General features: G+C 36.6%; 1 protein-coding gene across 3 annotated transcripts in view; it reads right to left on the minus strand.

The window, feature by feature from the left end:
* Positions 1 to 1,557: 1,557 nt before the first annotated feature.
* The window catches only part of fgf11a (fibroblast growth factor 11a), a 72,445-nt gene continuing 52,652 nt past the window's right edge, over positions 1,558 to 21,350 (minus strand). For 2 of the 3 annotated variants that reach the window (XM_058781428.1, XM_058781427.1), the window contains 2 exons: positions 9,928 to 10,126; positions 1,558 to 8,962 (listed from right to left, as the gene is read on the minus strand). In XM_058781428.1, the coding sequence (XP_058637411.1) occupies positions 8,826 to 8,962; positions 9,928 to 10,126 (336 nt within the window). In that variant the 3' untranslated portion in view covers positions 1,558 to 8,825. The remainder of the gene's footprint in view (positions 8,963 to 9,927; positions 10,127 to 21,350) is intronic. The other variant, XR_009271968.1, reaches the window with a different exon arrangement.

A 21,350-nucleotide genomic window follows, 5' to 3' on the forward strand; every position in this document is an offset into this window, starting at 1 on the left:
AATTCACTATCTCAACAAATTAGAATACTTCATAAGACCAATAAAAAAACATTTTTAGTGAATTGTTGGCCTTCTGGAAAGTATGTTCATTTACTGTATATGTACTCAATACTTGGTAGGGGCTCCTTTTGATCAGTTTGTGGCACTGCTGAGGTGGTATGGAAGCCCAGGTTTATTTGACAGTGGCCTTCAGCTCATCTGTATCTCTTGTTTCTCATTTTCCTCTTGACAATACCCCATAGATTCTCTATGGGGTTCAGGTCTGGTGAGTTTGCTGGCTAGTCAAGCACACCAACACCATGGTCATTTAACCAATTTTTGGTGCTTTTGGCAGTGTGGGCAGGTGCCAAATCTGCCAATCAAATTTCACAATTTCAGTTGAATTACTGAAATAAATGAACTTTTCCACGACATTCTAATTTATTGAGATGTACCTGTATATCTATACATTTAATTTCATATTAAATTTGTAATTTTTTTATTCATGCCATATTTTTTGTCAAAAAACATTATCAAGACTCTACAACTTAACATTATTTCTGCAGCTGCATGAAATTCCTGAAAATGTAAATGCATTTATGCCACTTAAAATGCAGCTACTGTGCTGTTTTTGCAGAGTAAAGATGACATAAGGTAACAAAGGGCCTGGATTCACGATTGGGAGTCTGTTTTTCTAACACAAATCCCTTTCCAGAGATTAAAAGAGCACATGCATGGTACATTTTAATGTAAATTTGATCCCATATGACATTTGCCTTTCTAAAAGCACCCACTGACACATTTAAAATGAAGAACATTTCGCTCAGAGACAGAGCGCTCGTGTCGACCCACATTGAGAGAGTCTTCCCCCAATGTGCTTTTTAAATAAGGCAAAGTGTTTTGATGTGTTTGAATCCACGCCAGCATATTTATACAGTTCTGGGGTGCTTTTGGCTCAAGAGGAGTAGTATTAATGTGCTGAACTTTTATGTAATTCATCAGAGCTGTTAAAATGAATTATGCAGCTTTATCCCACCAATTAGATTAAAGGATGAGATTTATTCTGCTGCTCCAGAGTGTTGACACTTTGATGGGCCTTTTGAAATCAGAGGTCAGGGGATTACTGAAGGTTTTTCTACACAGTTAGCGGGATAAAAGATGGAAATCGCTTTTTAGCGAAGCCTGCTTTTGCGTGGGAACAAAGTGAAAGACACTTGGAACACATGCCACCTGTCTCCTGTTCATCCTCACTTCAGCACTCCTGTCGAGCCGTGCTGTACTTAAGAAATGGCGCTGGCCCACCACATTCACTGTTTGGTCCTCTGCCAATTTAATCATTATAGAAGTCAACTTAACAAGCCATAACTAATACTGACTCGTCTGTAAAATTCTATTGAGACGGCAAACTCTGGCACTTACCTGGGCGCCAATTAAAATGTTTTACTTTAAATAAGGGCATTGAATGATACATGTGAATGGCTTTCATCACAGACTTACCAGCAGAAAATAAAACATATGACACTTTGGTTTTACAATCATACAAATATATTAGTTTTATTCAATAATGTTCAATAATATGTCTCCCATAGACTTATAGAAATAGATATAGATTCTATTGCAAATGCAGGGCTGAGAGTGTATGCAGAATAGATTATTAAGAGTAACAGTGAGTTAATAAATACTAAACAGGAATCATCCTCCTCATCATTTTTTTTTTCATTTTAATTTTTAATGTGTCCAGTAAATATTGGTTCATGCATGACTGTATTGGGTTGTTCCTTCCAACGTTGCAAAACACCACAGATGTGCCATTTCCGTCCAAGTTGTCCAGTTTTGTATCTTTTCATCCTGTGACATGGTGAAGCCAAAGTTTGAGCGATTCTGTTGAGACTGTCCTGGTGGTTATTGGTTACTGTAGCTATAAAAATTAAAAATAGTGTCATCGTGGCTTTGACTGGAAGACCTTTGCTTTGTCTTGGATTGGAAGACAAGAAAAAAGTAATATGGTTTAATTTCCTTTCTTTTGGAAGACTCAATTACAATAACTTGGATAATCCATGCAGAACTTACAAAAATTATGGGATTCCTCCGATGTAAAGCAGACTCTCATTGTCCATAAGCAATTTGTCCACTTGTACTGATATAAGAGGTGGGCGTTTTAGTATGCACACAGTTTAGTGTGTACATTTTGTATGTTACGTTGACAGCGACAAACCAGCAGTCAGTTTTGCTGCAGTAGATTCCAATCAGTGTCCATTGAGGATAAAAGATCATGATCTCTGTCGTCTGGTAGAGCAGGGATCAGTGTTCATGACGCAGGCCAAGAGTTCTGGCCTATCGCTCTTGGTCACTAGTTGTGTTTTTGATCTTCTCAAAGTAAGCTAAACTGAGACTGTTTGCCCCACAAAGTTAAATGCCACACTGTTTCACCATTTTATACCAAAAAAATCAAATAAATGAACAACAACAGACATATGATCCTTTTTTGAGGGACACAAAAACTGAAGCCACAAACATTTTAGTAAAAACAGTTACATTGGTTGTTTAAAAGTGTCATGTGATTATGACCACAAACATCTGAAGAGATGGAACAAAGAGAGACTCACTTCCATTTAAACGTTAGCCATTCAATTTTAGAAAGAAAAAAAAAAAAGTTTTATGTCTTATATCCTGTGAGATGGGGAAGCCAAAGTTTGAGTGATTCTACTGTAAAACTGGTTAGTGAAAATTAGTTTGTTTCATATGATAAAAGTGTCATATCTGAAGAGACAGAACAAGGTGGGACTGGAGTCACTTCTATTTAAACTTTGGCCATTCACCAATAAAAAATATTATTATTATGGAAATATTTACTATCCAATTGAAAATAATGACTAATAAAAAAATTATGCCTTCATTCTGTGAGATTGGGAAGCCAAAGTTTGAGTTCTATTGAGTTTTACAGTAAAAATCATTAAAATTGGTTCATGTCACATTATTTCTATTCAAAAACTTTGGCCATTCAAAAGAATAACTTTTATAAATGACATTTTTATCATTATAATTTTATTCAAATATTTAATATTCAATTTAAAATAGTAAAATAAGTCAATATGCTATGTTTATTTAAAAACAAACAAACAAAACAAAAACTGCATTTGTGACTGTATTTCAGATCAATTCACATAAAATTGACCCAGGGGAGACATATTCTCCACAAACACCATCTCTATACAGCCACATAAACAGCGGTTAAACTCTAAACTAAAGGTTACCTCCTAGGGACCATGGGAGAACACTGTGATTATCCTAAAGCTGGGATGGAGCTGAGGAACTCAGATTTTTAAAGGTCACCCTCTCAACACACATCTGCTGAGAGACTAATACCACACTACTGTGTATGCAATGCAGATGTGGTGTGAGTCTGTGCATTTAAAATGCAGCAGAGTTTCTCTCTCTCTCTCGTGGTCACACACACATACAGAGGAAATGACATTCAGCTGAGGGGAAGCGTGGTACATTTGCACAGTGCTGTTGTGAGGGCTAAGAGATGTATCCTGGGGGACGAGACTTTGGTCGAAACATGGGAGGAGGGTTGAGTTTTTGTCTTTTCTGCTGCATTGCAGATACTGGGTTGGGGCTACTCCTCAAAGTCACGCACACATGAACACACACACACACACACACAAACACACACACACACACACACACACACACACACAGAGAAAGCAATTACAGACACTGACGATCAGTAAATACAAGGTTTCTGTGGCTTAACAATTCTCTTATGTAAAATAATCACACCACTGATCTTGAAAATATTTCTGCTCTCAATTTACAGTGACTGACCCTTCAGAATCCACCTAATACAAGCAGGAAATTACACTAAACAGGTATGTATGTACTTTTAATGTCTGGAAAAATGGTGTTGTTTACTTGCACTGCTGGTGCTAATACTGATGAGCTAAAGTTTGATTGTCTTTTAAAAGCCCAGATAGCAACATATCATAACATAAAATATGCATATATGACACAAACCACGGCAAACCACTTCACTCTGAAAACAAAACAAACCAATACACAATTTTTAAAATGGTCTGCATTATAGACCGTATGGAAGCCCATTTCCACCATTGAATAAAAAATTTAAAAAAAGGTTAATTGTGACTTTTTTCCTTGCAATTGCGAGGTTACATCTTGCAATTTTGACTTTTCTCAGAACTGCGTGATATTTATTTGCAATTGCAAGTTATAGAGTCAGAACTGAGAGATACAAACTTGCAATTGTGGAATTCAGAATTAGAAGTCGGAATTGCGGGATATTATAATTCTAATTATAAATCTGACTTTTTTCTCGCAATTCTGACTATTTCTCGCAATTTTTACTTGTTTCTCACAATTGTGACTTTATATCATGCAATTCTCACATTAAAACTCGCAATTGCAAGTTTATATCTCGCAATTCTGAGAAATCGAAATGTAAACTCAGAATTTTCAGATAAAAAGTTGCAATTACCTTATTTATTTTTTTCAGTGGTGGAAAAAATCTTCTGTAAGACTGTTTCTAGAAAGTCTGATTTTAAAACACACCACTAACAGCAAACAATGCAAACTTAGATGCTTAGATACTATCTAAAAAAATGTAGACTTGACACACACACATACAAATACAATGCATATGACAGTGTGGTGACTATCCAGTGAATTTACATTGGTTGGTATAGTGATGATACAGGTGTCAGCATGATGCTAAGAGAATTAACAACAACCGAGTCACTGCCATTGTGGAAGGAAGATGGAAACTGGGAATTTAGCCTCAGCTCATGTTTATCGTGACATTACACCACAGCGCTCAACTCATGAGGCATTATGTGAGAGAACATAAGCAGCATTTTATGCATATAGTGTGTTCAAACCACATGGTTTTAAGGTTTGTTTAGGTTTTTGCTATTCAGACAAAATTTGATTCAAAAATGGCAAAAACTAATAAACAACAACAAAAACAACCAAAACAACAGAACAAAACATATTTTTGCTGCTTGTCTGAACAAAACCAATAAGTCTGTATTGTTTAATCAATTTGAAATAAACCGGAGGGAAAAGTAACATCTGTTTTTAAAGCACTTATCGACAATGGGTCAATAAAAGGGAGCGAAGATGGAACATGGATGACTCACTTTTATTGGAGGTGGGGGGTGTGTGTGTGGGGGGCTCACAGTGTTGATGTTACATTAAATTATTTAATTAAGCACTAATACCGATGAGCAGTGCATACTATCATTTGCAGAAAGCTTTCTAATTGCACATTGTTAATATTACTGCTTTAGTAATACATTTTATAAATAATATGTGTAACATAAACACTGTAAGTTGCCAGCCAATATATCAGTGTAAAGAAAGATCAGTCTGTTAATTGTCTGTTATAAGCTGATTATGATTGCACAGACTAACCCTATCCCATAACTCAACATAACAACATTATTTAACATCTTTTATGACCTTGCGCCCCAAATACTCATCAGCTGACTATATGACTCTAGAGACCGAGAGACTGGTAAATGTGCAAATTACAATAAACAAATAGATTCACCAATGCAATGCAATGAGAGACATATGCATGCGTGATGGCCAACACAAACACTGACCGGGACATTTAAAGAAAAAAGAAACATAAAAATAAGAAATAAAATGCACAAAAATGTCAGTTTAGCAAATTTCGAAAACTGCAGTTTACAAGGTCATCTCTGTCTACGTATACACACGTACAGTGTTTTAATGGCTTGGCTCTTCTGAAAAGCATTAGCCCTTAGCTTTCATCTTCTGGCCTCCGTGTTTATCGCTGAAAAATAGCAGTGAAATTGGGAGAGAAGCACTTAGCTGTGCACGGAGAGTGGTTTCATTAAAATAATTGTTAAACCACCCGATCTGGCCTTTATGTGCATGCCAAATATATCAAAGCAAAAAAAAAAAAAAAAGACCAATTTTCTTTTCTTTTCTCTAACATTATGTTTGCAAACCATTACAATGTTATTATAATTATAAGTTAAGTGTCAATTAGACATATTTGAAGTAATGAGCAGTGGTAATATCTCCTTTTATATTGGATTAAAAATTCCTTACAAATACAAGAGCCTTTTTATTGAGTCAGTAAGTTAGCACAAGTCCTTCTGTGACATTTAGAAGTTTTAAAGGCTAGAAGTGAGACATTTTAAAGTAACTATCAATTTCATGGTCTAATTGTGATTAAACTGAATGAATAAACCATGGGATGCTAAACAAAGCACAGTTGTGGCTTCATACGACATTGCCTTTATCATTTATTTAACCTTTGCGGTCTGGCCTGCTGGATTTTGTTTCAGCGTGGCATCCAGTTGCTAATTCAGAAGTCTTTTGTCTTATAGCGCCTCTGTTAACTTTTTCTTGTCTGTGATTACAGCATTATGGACCTGCAAAACTTTACGTAAATAGCCCTTCAGATAATATAGAAGCTCAAACTTAAATGATGTGGACAATGCAAGACTTAAGAAAAGCTGGAGTCTGAGATGAGCATTGCTGCTTGCAAAACAAATTATAGTTTATGAAGAAAATCAAGATGTAGTCTTATTGATGTGTACCCAGAGGCTATGAGATGCAGAGCATTTTGATTCAGCCCCTCTGAAAAACAATCTGCTCGGGACGTTAACCGCAAACACCAACTTCTGTAATGGGGGATTGTGAATTACCTGCAGGTGCTGCTGTGATTTGCAGTAAGGAAACTGTAATCTGGGAAAGATTGACATCCTTATCCAAATGTGGAAGAATTTAGTAAATATTCCAAAAGTCTAAAATTTCTTTAGCTGTTTCCACTTTGGTCTTAATAACTTTGTTTCTCCTAATAATGCATTGCTGCAGGGGACTGAATCTATAATTATCACAGATATAATTTCCTCAACACCAGGTGCACGGTATGAGAAATGATTCAACTCAGCAGGAGAAAAGTTTGATTTTTTTGCACTTTGTTTAAGCTTTGCACTTGATATCACAGTGAAGATATAACCAGCAAGGGAATGTTCGCTGAAACTAATACTGGAACCAAAAAAAAAAAAAACATTAGACTAAATCAAAAGCCAGCAAAAATACTCCCTACAAGGTACCCTAATAATTATGTATTTAAATAGGGAACATTTTCTACTTCCAAAATGATATTATATATATTATATACTCTAACATTTAAAAGTTTAGGGTCAGTAAGATATATTTAAATTTAAAGAAATTAATACTTTTAAATACAGCAAGGATGCATTAAATTAATCAAAAGTGAAATAATGACTCTTACAAAAATACAAACAAACTATTCTTTAGAATTTTCCATTATTCAAAGACTTCTGAAACAATGTAGCATGATATTAAGCGGCAAAATATTAAGCAGCACTGTATATTTCATCAAATAAATGCATTGGTGAGCGTAAGAGATATCTTTCAAAAACATTACAAAAATTCTTACCAACCCTAAACTTTTGAACGGTAGTGTATTATTAAATCATATTTCCATAATGTAGGTGATATGCATGAAAACATTATCAGAAATATTACTGCAAAGGCAGAAGTGCGACGTGTCATCAGGTTCCTCATAGCACTTAGAAAAAATTTTCATTTACATACTAATATTCTCAACACCTCTGGAGGTGAGAAGTTACAGGTCTGTTTGGACTCTCTGTGCAAGGGTTCCCAAAATGATTCCCATTGAGCTCCTCCGGGTCCAATTCCCCAATTTTATCAGAAGAAAATGAAGCAAAATTGGACCTTTTCAGCACTTGTGTTGTTTCATTTGGCTGGGTGAAGTGCCTTTGCTCTCAGGCAAATGTAATAGAATAAAATTGAATGTAGGGACATGAACTTTGGGAAACTTGCAGCCTCAGTAGTCAGCATATCTACTTTGAGAAACCCTGCTCTAAAACAACACACATGCTAAAAAGAGAGGAGAAAGAGTGCAGCTGTACCGATACTGCTCTCTGGGCATATTGCAATGAGAAAAACAACGACTTATCATAACAAAAAGAAACAATAATGCCGCCCTACTGCCTCTGTTATGAGTCATCATACAAATGATATTGTATTACTGTTCACTGCACACACACACACTCACACGTACAGCCTCCGCAGACTCATCAGTGCAGGAGCCGATGAGCAGAGAAAGGTTTGCACTGCCTAAGGTCGAATGACTCTAAACTTCCTCATCCTAAGAGGAGGGGAAGTTTTATTTATTTAGTTATTTGGTGTGTGTGTATGTGGTGGCATCCTTAATGGTCCCCGGGAGAGTGTGCGGGGCTTTTCCTGTGTTGTGAAGTGGAAAATGGCCTCTGTGTCTCAAGCTAATCAAAGTGCAGAAGAGGTAGAGAAGGGAGAGGAGATTACAAACAAGGCTTAGAGATGACGGGGGATCTCTGTTAAAAAAAAAAAAGAAAACAGATTTCGCGGAATCTATGAATGCTTGAACAAAGGAAACGGAGGGTTTAAATGTCAAGCACGAATTGCTTCACAAGAGGAAATGTTTCTTCTTGAAATACTAAAAAAGGAGAGGAAGACAAAGATCCTTTCTTTTAGGAGTTGCTGTTCTCACAAAAGCGATGCCGTCACATTCTGACCCAAGACCAGTGCGGTTATTATTGCTCGGTATTCCCTTGATTAAGGAGCAGGAGAAACCAAAAGGAAGTGCGGTGGGCATTAGACCTGTCGGCAAGGGTCTTTTGAGCCCTGATTCATTGTTGGAAATGTCAACGTTCTGAGGGTCGGTGGAGGGACTACAAACATTGTTTGTACCAAACCTCCTGTGCCACTGTTGGCGTTCATGGCGTGTCCGTGCAAACGAAGAGTTTGCTCTACTGCCGCTAGGAGGCTGTGGGGGCGGGAAGCACTTGGTCTTTCTTGCCGTTTTTATGGACGGGGGAGTCTGATGTTTTGGCCGTTTTCCTAGGCGGGCTTTGCTCAGCAACGTCATGTAGCGATGGTTCCCTGTACATGGCAACTGGAGAGACAAGAGAAAAAGAAAGACGCTTAAAGGCACAGTTCACCCCCAAAAAGACAATTATGTCACATTACTCACCCTCATTCAAAACCTGAGTTTCTTTCTTCTGCAGAATGCAAAAGAAGAAATTTGGAAAATATATCTGCGTTCTTTTGTCCATACAATCTATGAAAGTTTTTAACCATTTCGTCCAAAACAACACTGGACCCCATTGACTTTCATTGTATGGACAAAAATGTTGAAACATCTTAACTAATATTTTCATGTTCCACAGAAGAAAGAAAGTCATATGGGTACAATGATGATAGAACCCTCATTTTTGGGTCAGTGAGATTTGTTTTGTTTTTTTGAAAGAAATTCATATTTTTATTTAGAAAGGATTCATTAAATTAATCAAAAGTAACAGTAATGACATTTATAATGTTACAAAATATTTCAATTTCATATATATATATATATATACTATTATTTTAAACTTTCTACTCATCAAAGAATCTTCAGGAATCTTTGATGAATAGAAAGTTTAAAATAATATATAAATAAAATGTATCATGGTTTCTACAAACATATTAAAAATTCATTTTCAACATAATGATTTTTTTCTTAAACACCACATTAGCATACTAGAGTGATTTCTGTATAATTGTGTGACACTAAAGATTTGCTTCAGCATTGCCATCACAAGAATAAATTACTTTTTAAAATATATTAAAATAGAAAACATTCAAATTGTAGTAATATTTCACAATATTACAGTTTTTGCTGTATTTAAATAAAATATAATATACATGCAGCTTTGCTGTGCATAAGATACTTCTTTCAAACAGATAAAAAATATATTTAAAAATTATAATTTTAAAAATCTTTAAAAAATAAATAAATAAAAATCTCACAGACCCCTAACTTTTGCACTGTACTTTCCACATACGACAAATACATTTTTATTATTATGAATAAAAACGTACCCTCTATAAGCTTGGGCAGGAAGTGGGCTGCTCCTTTAGTCTTTTTGACCCGATTTCCTTTCATGACCTGGCCGTCCCGGTTAATGCCAATGTACCAGGCCCGACCCGACTGCGTTTGACGGTACAAGATCGAGGAGTATGTGACATAATAGTTCTCAAACACACACTCCTTAAACTTGCACTCCGGCGTGAAATGTTCCTGTAACAGAGATACACACATATACCCAGACAATGAGTTAACCAGAATAACAGACTGCAGCCACTATGTTTATATGTAGCCTGTATACTGAGTTCAGCTGGGATGGGAGGAAAATGGGCCTCACGTTGCAATTTCAGGAGTAGTGTATTGAGGAACAGTAAATCCCATTACACTATACTTTCTTATTACATATTTATGAAACACATGTGTTCTGTTCAGGTGAACATAAGAGTTGCAGTGTAATCTCTGCCACAAGCCCAAACACAGCCAAACTCCCTGCTGGAGATAGCAGCCTGCCAGTAAGCAAACACCAACATCTCTCTTTTATTCTTTCTCTCTCTTCTCCCATCCCATCTGTCTCTCTCTCTCTTTCTCTCTCTCTCTCTCTCTCTCTACCACCCTGTCATTTCGTAACCTTGTCAGGGAACAAACCAATTTCCAGGATTGATTGGGATCCTTGGTGTGACTGGTGAGCAGAGCAGCTGAATAAGGGGTTTACTCCTCTTCCTCTCTCTCTTGCTCTAACGTGTTTGTTTTGAAACACTCCCCTCTGTCACCAAAGAAAAATGAAGCCTTCTTCATAAAACAGATTCATAATTTACCTGGTTTAATTTCATATCTGTAATTAAACTGTGGCCATTTGGGCATTTGATCTTCCTGATGCATTTGATAATCTTGCTCCTGTCTTAAAAGTGTGCTATTAAAGATAAGCATGTGATGAATAATAATAAATATAATAAATAATAATAACACATTAAATATTTAAAGTGATTTAAAACAATAAATAAATGCATGAATGTAATAATGAATAATATTTCTTTTTGCATTCATGGGAAAAAATAATTTTTAGTGGTCATATTCTTTGTGAACACCTTAAAAAGAGTGTAAAAGTCTTTTTCATAAAACAGCATTTCATTAATAATAATAATAATTTTTATCATCATCATCGTTAATTATAATTATTATGTAAATATTAATATAATACAGGAAGTATTTTAAATTCTAACTTAAAATAATGAATAAAATTATTTAATATAATACATTCAATTATGAATAATGAAATGTAATTGCATTTATAGGAGGCTTATAATAATTTTTAGTAGACATATTTTTTCCCAACTTTCATCTAGGCTTGAACTGGACATTAAACACCATTCAGTGTAAAGAGCTCTGCCAACTTTAATTAATTAATTGTCAGATTTAATTGAATTGGGGTTTCCGGCTGACAGAAGATGATGGAGTAGGAGTGTGTGTCTGTGCAATAAAATTAAATGCGGGGAATTTCTAAAACACTTGAGAAACTGTCATGTATATTACCTCCTGACTTCTTCTCAATTTGACAATAATTAGGAGCCCCTGCATAAGCAGAGCCGTCATCAGGACGGGACAATGTTATCCTGGGCCCCTTGGAGGCAAACTAAGGTCGTCTACTTAATCAGGTGGCATTAAACCATAAAAATAGCTATTTCTTATTCAACATGAAGAGAAATCTGTTCTCCATAAAGGAGAAGAGGGATTAGGTTGACCTCTAGCAGTCTCTGTTCCACCTCTGCTGTGTTTTTGGTTCCCATCCTGCAGTGCTCTGAAACTCCAGCAGGTGTCAGAGCAGCACACAAGGCTCAGTGAGCGTACCCATAACTTGTCCTCATTCCTCTCGCTGCTCAGCCACTTTCACTGGCTTAAAAAAACACAAGTTTTACACATCATAGCACAGTCTCTCACTTTCCTCTCTCCTCTGCCTTTTTAATCTAGGATTGTGCAATTTAGGGAAATCTGATTATTACAGAAGGATTTTTGACATGTTATGTTGCATGAAGTTAATGAAGATGCCGGATGCTTGAGAGTCTGCTGAATCCTCTGAATCCCCTAGCAATCAGGAGGGAGGACTGGCATTTTGACAGGAGAGCTGCCTCATCAGCCTCTTAGACAGGCACAACATTTCCACCAACATTTAAAGAGATAGCTCACTCACAAATATATATATCTAGTAATTATTTACTTAGTCATATCATTTCAAAGCTGCACACCTTTGCTTTTCAGTGGAACACAAAGAATGCTTTTTCAGACTTTGAATACAGTGACATGTGGACTGCTCTTTTTGTTGTTCCGTTTGGAGAATGACGGATGAGAACACTATGAAGTTGAATAGAAACAATCTACATATAGATACTTAAAAAAAATCCTGCTTTAGTGTGTCATAACAGCATATGGGTTTAAAACACCAAAGGGGTGAGTAGATATTGACAGAATACTGAAGATTTCAGAAAATTCAGTAATATTTTAAGACACTGGATGAGAAAAGGGTTGATTTAAAATCAAATTTAAATAATTGAATGAATGAATGAACAGACGAATGAACAAAAATAAATAAATGTAATAGAGAAATATTGGTCAAATAATTTTTGAATAAAATTTATGCAAATTATAGAATTTATGTTCCTATTTTTTTAGCCTTCATCAGTAAGGACAGACTATTATTCGTACATTTAATTCATATTGTTGATTATGAATTACCATGTGTTATGTACAACCATTTATTATGTTGCAGATCCAATGAAGAGCCAAAACAACATTCGCGTGAGTAAATGTTGACAGGGGTGCAAACAGGGTCCAAAAATGAGGAAAAATTTAAATTGCCTCAGATAGATAGATAGATTGATTGATTGACAGCTATCTATCTGAACTTACTGCATTTTGCATTCACTTTATTCAGAAAGTATATTTTACCCCTATTATTTAGTTGGCATTATTAAGGGACAGACTATTATTCTCACAATTCAAATAAAACAATTTAAACCATGTATTATGTTGCAGATCGTTAAGTGGTGACAGTTTATTAACATTTATTCACTATAGCCAATATTTACTCACTAACTTGGCATTTATTAAGTGTTCATTTTGGAACCTGAGTGTAAAAAAAGATGGAAAAAGAAGAACGTTAAAAAAAATGGATGAGAGAAGAAACAATAGAGGGGTAAGAAGAAAGACTGAGACTGTGGCAATCATGTCAGAACCATAAAATCCTTTTCAGAGCACCACACATACACACTCAGACACACATACAGTGAAAAGTGCTTGCTTTCACATTAACTTTTCACTGCTGCGGCTGTAAAATCTGTAACTAGTAGGGGTGAATTGATTTCATGTAAGACCGCAGCAAAACGTCAATGAGAATTTCCTCTAAAAAAGCCGGTATAAGACTTTGATGTAGCTGGATAGATGTGTGCACACAGGTATGAAGCAATCCAAAAACTGCTTACTAAGAGTGGGTTTAACACACCAGCGAGCATTGACAAGCTTGCAGAATGATGAGGGCACGAGGAAGACATCCGATGAACTTCAAGGTGGGAGAAAATGAAATGAATGATTTGGTAACTAATAAACAGGGATAAATAAACAGAAGGATTTCTTGCAGTATTTCACTGCATAATGATTAGTCAAATTAATTGCAATTCATTTCAAAGAGCAAAAACATGCTGTTCTGTTGTAATGAGATCTAATGAGATTGTAATTGCAGAGGCCAGCAATAACACCTTGTATTTGACAGCACTAAAAATAAAGCAAGCAGCCGTGCTTTCTTCCTTTAACCAGACTTGAGACACTTTATGAAACTTCCTCGAGCACAGGTCTGAGAACAGTCCTGCACACAGCTGTTCTCACGGAGGCCATTATAAGACTGACAACAGACTGACCCCAGGTCAGCACAAGAGGTGGGTTTCCTTGGCAGAACACCTGCTCGTCCCTGCACTGCTGACCTCACAACAGCTGTAGCAGCGCTCGTCCTCTGCCTCTCTCCTTGGCTAGACCCAGCTGAGCGTTTGGGGAATTTCCAAGACAAAATAACACAACAAGCCCCTTCAAGTCAACTCCCTCGCTCTTTTCTCCTTTAGCACATTATTGGTGGTCGCTTATACACAGACGTTATAGGGACAGTTCACCCTGTAATGAAAATCTGCTGAGAGTTTACTCACCCTCAGTCCATCCAAGATGTAGATTGTAGAGTTTGTTTCTTCATCAGAACCGATTTAGAGAAATGTTGTATCACATCACCAATGGATTCTCTGCAATGAATTGGTGCTGTCAGATGTTTTTAAATTCAAACCGTTGCTTCTGGCCAACATCTGAGTCTATGATCCATAATAACGCTTCCTCCAGTGAAAATGTCCATTTTCTAATGTCCATTGTCCTCTCACATTAAAATGCACCGACATATTTATTTAGAACTATTTTGGACTGTTTTCGTTTGCAATCTGTGTATATTTCCCTCCTGATTTAAGTTGATGAGACGACTTGGAGGAAACAATATTATGGACAGCTGGAAGCAATGGTTTGAAGATAAAAACATTTTGATGATGGATTTGTTTATTACAAACACTCAACTTTTCACTTTACAAGCTGTTAATTGATGAACTGGAGTCATGTGGATTCCTGTTGGATTATTGTGATGCTTTTATCAGCTGTTTGGTCTCCCATTCTGACGGCACCCATTCACTGCAGAGGATCCACTGGTGAGCAAGTGATGTTATGCTTCATGCAATTTCTTCAAATCTGTTCTGATGAAAAGACAAACTCATTTACATCTAGGATGGCTCGATTTTTGGGTGAACTATTCCTTTAAGTTTTTTGAGTTGAAGAAGAGAGAAAAGACTGCTGACTCAATGAGGACCAATCAAGTCCATTTTAAACAGGGAGGGCAAGGTCACAAGTGTGTGTGTGAGGAGACGGAGAGAGTGCAGGTGTGTACAAAAAGGAAAAAAGAAAAGGAAGTGTGTGTGTGGACATGTTCGTGTGGACTAGGTGGTCTAAGGTCAGCTAGAATCTTTCGGGATCAGCAGTTAGACTAATTATTTCATCAGTGTGTGGGTGTGTGGGGACCTGGGGCTTGGATCAAGGTGTGTGAGTGTCAACGCCAGGGTGCTGAGGGCCAGAAGCAGAAACACCCTCTACTTGAAATGAGTAATAATCCTGCCAGAACTACAGGGCACAGCAAAACACACATCACACACACACACACACATCCTGACATATGCTCCCTCGAGTCTGCAGCTCATCCAGTCCAAGTTTTTGGCTTATTATTGGTGTCCAGTCATGCTTGCCGAAACCATTTCCAACTGCATGCATGTGATGCAGCAGATGATGCATCAAAGATCCACACAATTATACAGTAGACAACACTATTATCATTATACACACTGTTCTGACAAGCTCTGTAAGTAACAGCACCAACACACTGTGGAACTGTGAAACCATTATTAGAAGATTATATATGTACAGCGTATTTGAATTCAGCAGAAAAAAGGGTTAGTTCACCCAAAAATCAAATGTTGTTCCAAATATTTTTTTCTTCTTCTGTGGAACATAAAAGATATTTTGGGAATATCAGTGTTTTTTGTCCATATAACAGAAGTCAATGGTAATCAAAATGGTTTGAGTACCACCATCTTAGTATGTGCAGAGAAAGGAAGTCATACAGATTTGGAATGACATGAGGGTGAGTAAATAATGACAGGTTTCATTTTTGGGTAAACTATTCCTTTAAAAATGACATTGTGTTTTTGTGAAGAGTCTAAATGGTGTTCTTTCACGTGGGATGAAGATTTTTATTAAAGGCATAGTTCACCCAAAAATTAAAATTCTGTCATTAATTACTCACCCTCATGTCGTTCCAAACCCGTAAGGCCTTCGTTCATCTTCGGAACACAAATTAAGATATTTTTGATGAAATCCGAGAACTCTCTGACCCTCCATAGACAGCAAGGGTACCACAGTCAAGGCCCAGAAAGATAGTAAGGACATAACAGAAACATATTAAGGACATCGGTAAAATAATCCATGTGACATCAGTGGTTCAACTGTAATTTTACAAAGCTACGAGAATACTCTTTGTGCATAAAGAAAACAAAAATAATTACTTTATTCAACAATTCTTCTCCTCCGTGGCACCCTAGTGCCATTATAGAAAGTATCACGAAGCATGCGCGTGCTTTTCTCTGCACGTAAACAAGTGTTCTACATCAGCAGCACCACACGCATGCATCATGATACCCTCCATAATAGAACTAGGGTGCCGCGGAGGAGAAGAATTGTTGAATAAAGTTGTTATTTTTGTTTTCTTTGTGCACAAAAAGTATTCTCGTAGCTTCGTAAAATTACAGTTGAACCACTGATGTCACATGGATTATTTTACCGATGTCCTTAATATGTTTCTGGGCCTTGACCGTGGTAGTACCCTTGCTATCTATGGAGGGCCAGAAAGCTCTCGGATTTCATCTAAAATATCTTAATTTGTGTTCCAAAGATGAACGACATGAGGGTGAGTAATTAATGACAGATTTTTCATTTTTGGGTGAACTATCCCTTTAAGTATGGTGCAGGTCACCCTCCATCAATGTATCTCGCCATGCTGAAATTACCTCGCTAGTAGCGTAGTCTAGTTTGGTGATGCGAACAAAAAAACCCACAATGGTACACACTTATTATCATGTTTTACCAGCAGAGACAATGGAAGAATCAGTGCCTGCACTGTGTGTCAGAAGAAGGTCTGAAGACAGAAACACAACAAACACAAAAACCGAATGTAAAAACTGGTACAGCAAATACAAGGTCGAAAGACTTGAAGAAAATTGTGAGAAGTGATACCTAAGTTGATTCATTTTGTTGGTCGGGTAAGGGAACTGATTATCCTGTAGACCAATCTCTACAACTCACTAGAATCAGTGAAATGTACATAAAAGCCACAACGATATTGTGGCATTGCTACTTAAAGTACATGAATAACAGCCATGATAAAACTAGCTAAAAAACTACTGAATTCATCTTGATTTGCAATGTTTTACATCTGGGTTGGATAAAGATTACTTGGGCTGCACTGGAAAAAATATTTCTAGAATTTGTCTACATCTCTCTCCATCCTTTGTCTGGGTTTTTCATGCGACCTAAAGTGACCTGTCCTGATTGCAGTGCAATGGGAAAGACAGGAAACAAAATGTGAAAAAGCCAAAAGGAAAATTTGAAATGAAAAGGGAAAAGGAAAGGAGAAAACGAAAGAGAAAGGGAAAACAGAAGGAACAGAAAAGGAAGGTAAATCCAAAGGAAAGGGGAAGAGAAAGATAATGAGAAAGGTAAGAATGGGCTAGGGAAACTGAAAAGAATGTATGATATGTCATGGCCACCATATTAAATGGCTTAAACCTTCATTCCAAGTACCTTTTAAAACTTTGTCATGAAAAAGCTGGTCAGTTCAACAAAATTCTGCCCCAATTCTGTCAGGTCACCTCTATCAGAGCAAATATGCATCTGTGTGTGTGTGTGCGCGCTCTGTTTTATTCCCACCTTCTCTCTCCCTCTCTTTTTGTGTTCCTGGCCCAGGAGGGCTTCCACTGAGTGTTGAGTTTAAAAAATGGGTCAGGTTACAGAGAGAAAGCACTATTTTTATCGGAAAGCAATTTCCAGTGGTCCCCTACAGGTAACACAGCACACAGCAATGACACAGAGTTTTCCAAACACCTTAACCTTTACATACAACTCTCACCAGATCTAACCTCAGACAGGAATGAACAATGAGAGAAAGGTAAACAGGGAATCACAGGGCAACGACAGAACAGATATGAGACAAAGCCCGAAAAAGAGAAGCGAATGATTGTGATAAATGCTAAAATGAAATGAAATGAAAATGAAATCGAATGATGAATGCAACCCCATGGGCTGTGCTCTGCATGCCTACTCTTGTCAATCCATCTCTCACTATATTCCTTCCTATGGAGGATAGAGCCCTTTTTCCTGCTGTGAGACACCCTGCTGACCTGCACATACTCCTCCATCCCTATCCCTCATGAACCATTCAGCTTCTTCATATTCCTCTTAAACGTCATCTTTCTGTCAGATGAGGGAGATGACAGTAAGATTACTATAGTATATCATCATGCTTCACCAAAAAGCACGCTCGCGAGACAGCTGAGCAGAGGATCATGGGAAAGACCTCTGAGGGGCACATTAATGAGACAGTTTCAACACATTTAAACAGGTAAGGTTGGTTATTTCATTTTGAGGCTTTATCAGGGGTTAATCAAAGTGCACATAGCGCCATATGCAAAAAAAAAAAAATTAATTAAAAAAACCCTAAGGGCCAGTTTTACTAAACTGGGCAAATTAGCGCTAGAGCGTAATTCCAAAACGGTGCCAATGGGAGGGGAAATTTCTGCAGGTGATTTGCTTACAATGCGCAAATTAAAGGACACAGACGCAACATCTCATTTACATATCGACCAACAAAATATATCAAGCACAGCGCAAATTAGCATAGTCGCAAATAAAAAATAAGGAAATAAAGAAGCCACAGTACATTGAAAAGAACCAGAGGCCAAAAAATTAAGTAATGTAAAAGAATGCAATTAACTTCATAAACTATACATCATTATCCATCTCGACTTCGTTTTTCATTTACATAACTCCTGGCATAAATTAAGAAATGCCTGTCACTGGAAGATGCAGAAAAACAAACAAAATGAAGCTTGAGTCTTTTTGGATTAAATTTCTCGTGGCCATGAGATATTAATGGGTAAACAAACCCGTGTGACCATAGCAACCTGGGATTATCAGAGATGTATTTATTAATATTTTATTTTGAATTAAGAAATTATAAATTTTAAAAAATATATTACATTATTAAATTATTATATTAACACCACCACGGGGTAATTTTACTCATGGCTGTTTTTCAAATAGGCTACATAATATATTTTCAATAAAAAATATCCAAGTCTTACAGTCATTGACTTTTACAAAAATTGTGTTATTTACAATCCCCTGTTGTTAAAAAAAAAAATTGTTTAGATAAAACCAGAATAAAATACCTATAAGCACCATCGGGACAAATTTACGCATAATTCCTTTATTGTTACGCTGTCATCACGTTCAAACGAAGATGTTTTAGATGTTTATTCCTCTACTCATAAATCTTTTTTTCTCATAATACTTCATTTTCTTTTGCAATTCTTTGTTTTTGTTTACAAAAAGCACATTTATTTTTTCTCAATATTTTCATTTTTGTTTGCAAAACCTTACTCTTTTACATATATATATGTGACATTAAATTGACTCCATAGTTCTAAGTCGTCTTTTATTTCCTAAAGCAAATTAAAAATAACATGGCTTGGCAAACAATATGTTCGGATAATGTATTCTTCTGGCATTCCAAATAAATTAATGCATGTGGAAAAAATCCTCTTCCTTCTACCACATGCTCTCTGTTCTCTGCGGTGCCTCTTCCTAGCAACAACAATTGTAGCCATTTCAAGCGCATAATAGTTTAAGACATGCTTTTTTTTGCCGTTAAATAATAGCGCAAATACCAGTAATTTGACGAGTACAAATGTTAGTAAAACGCGTTGTGTGATTCTTTTGAATACTCTCCTCCCATAAATTTTGCGTCTGAAAGGGAAACTCCTACAAATGCATATTCAATAAGATCAGGCGCAAAACAACTGTGTCCACGCCTTTTCAGCGCTAATTTGTCACTGCACGTCTTTAGTAAAACCTGACTGACAGTACAATTTTAATGCCAAAAGACTGGCCCTAAAGACTGAACACACTATCCCAGTGATCGTCAACCAGAGTGCTGGGGTTGCCTTCCAAGGGGGCCTCAAGATAACCTAAAATTTTATCAAATAAAATATTTTTTGCCTTTGAAGATCAAGGGTATGATATGTACCACATTCTCGAAAAATCTGGTCTCATTTTAAAATTAATTTAATGTAAATGAATAACATCTTAAAATTCAATTGGCAATTTCATTATGGATATAGATTTCTAGTTATGCCAAGCTCTAAAATATTTTATCAGGCAGAAAAATTATGAACAGCTGGAAAACTTATGGGGCCTTCCAATATTGTTGCGGACAATGGGGGGAATCAAAAAGGATAGGAACCACTAGTTTAACAACCACATAGCAACAGTAGAACACAACACTCAGAACACTCTAGCATCTGCATAGTAACAATCTTAAAATCAGCTTGGCAACAACATAGTTGTGTGACAGTAAATAAAGATGGTAAGAGGAGAACGAGAGACCTGCAGGAATACAGGACGGGAGCATGACTGAGGTAGTAGAAGTTGAACGAGCATGAAGAAGAGAGAGAGAAGAGGCTGTAGGTGTGTGTGAATGATTTAGTCCCTGTGGAGGGCCGTGTCCGAGTGTGTCAGCCACTGGAAAATATGAATTATTGATAGGCTCAGAGTTTAGGGCAGGTATGTGTGACAGAGAGAGGCCATGTGTTCAGGGCCATCTGATCCTACAACACACGCACACAGAGGTGTGTTTGTGGCAGAGCGTGAACGAATCCCGTTACGCAACACACACACACACACACACACACACACACACACACACACACAAACACTTGCACTTTCTTATTCCAGCTCTGAGGGCTTTAGTGGACAATAAGGTAACACTCACTTACTCACTTAAGTGTCTACGAGATTCCATACTGTAGCACATTCATTAACCAATAACTGGTGTGTGTGAGAGATGAATCTGAGAGATCTGTCAAATCATATCACTGAAAAAAATAAGAAGTTAAATTTACTTAATTTTTATTTTGCAAGTTTTTGCACGCATTTTTTTTAAAGTAAAATTTAAATACGGAATTATGTAAAATCTACTTAACTAAGTTATCTAAAATTAGTAAAGGAAATAAGTCAATTTAATGTGTCCAGGTAGAGTTTGATGAGTAATTTCTACTTAATTATTTTAAGTTCACCCTCCTACAATACTCAAGTACATTTCACTCAGTCATGGTTTGTAAAGTTTACTCAAACAACATAGCACTGAAAAAAAAATGCCTATAAAGCATGTGGTTAAGTTACAAGCACGTATGTAAGAAAGTAGACTGCTCGTTATTCATTTTAAGGTAATATGTTGACTCAATATAGTTATTAATTGAATGAACACAGAGACCTGTGAATACTTGGCACATGATACACAATGACGGTGACAATCAGTGAATAGTGTTTGAGTATGAATGGGTCATTTTGAGTAAAAAATGAACTCCAGATGTCACAAAACAGCAAGTTACTTAACCTAACAACAAAAGCAACCACAAAACAGCCTAAATACATCTCGAAAACAGCAAAAATAAAATTACCCTATTAATTATTCATGCCCAAGTGCATGATGGGAACAACGGGATCATGACGTTGATATTTACTTAAACAATATTTGTAAAAA

This window comes from Onychostoma macrolepis, chromosome 07, assembly GCF_012432095.1.
Source record: "Onychostoma macrolepis isolate SWU-2019 chromosome 07, ASM1243209v1, whole genome shotgun sequence".
NCBI lineage: Eukaryota > Metazoa > Chordata > Actinopteri > Cypriniformes > Cyprinidae > Onychostoma > Onychostoma macrolepis.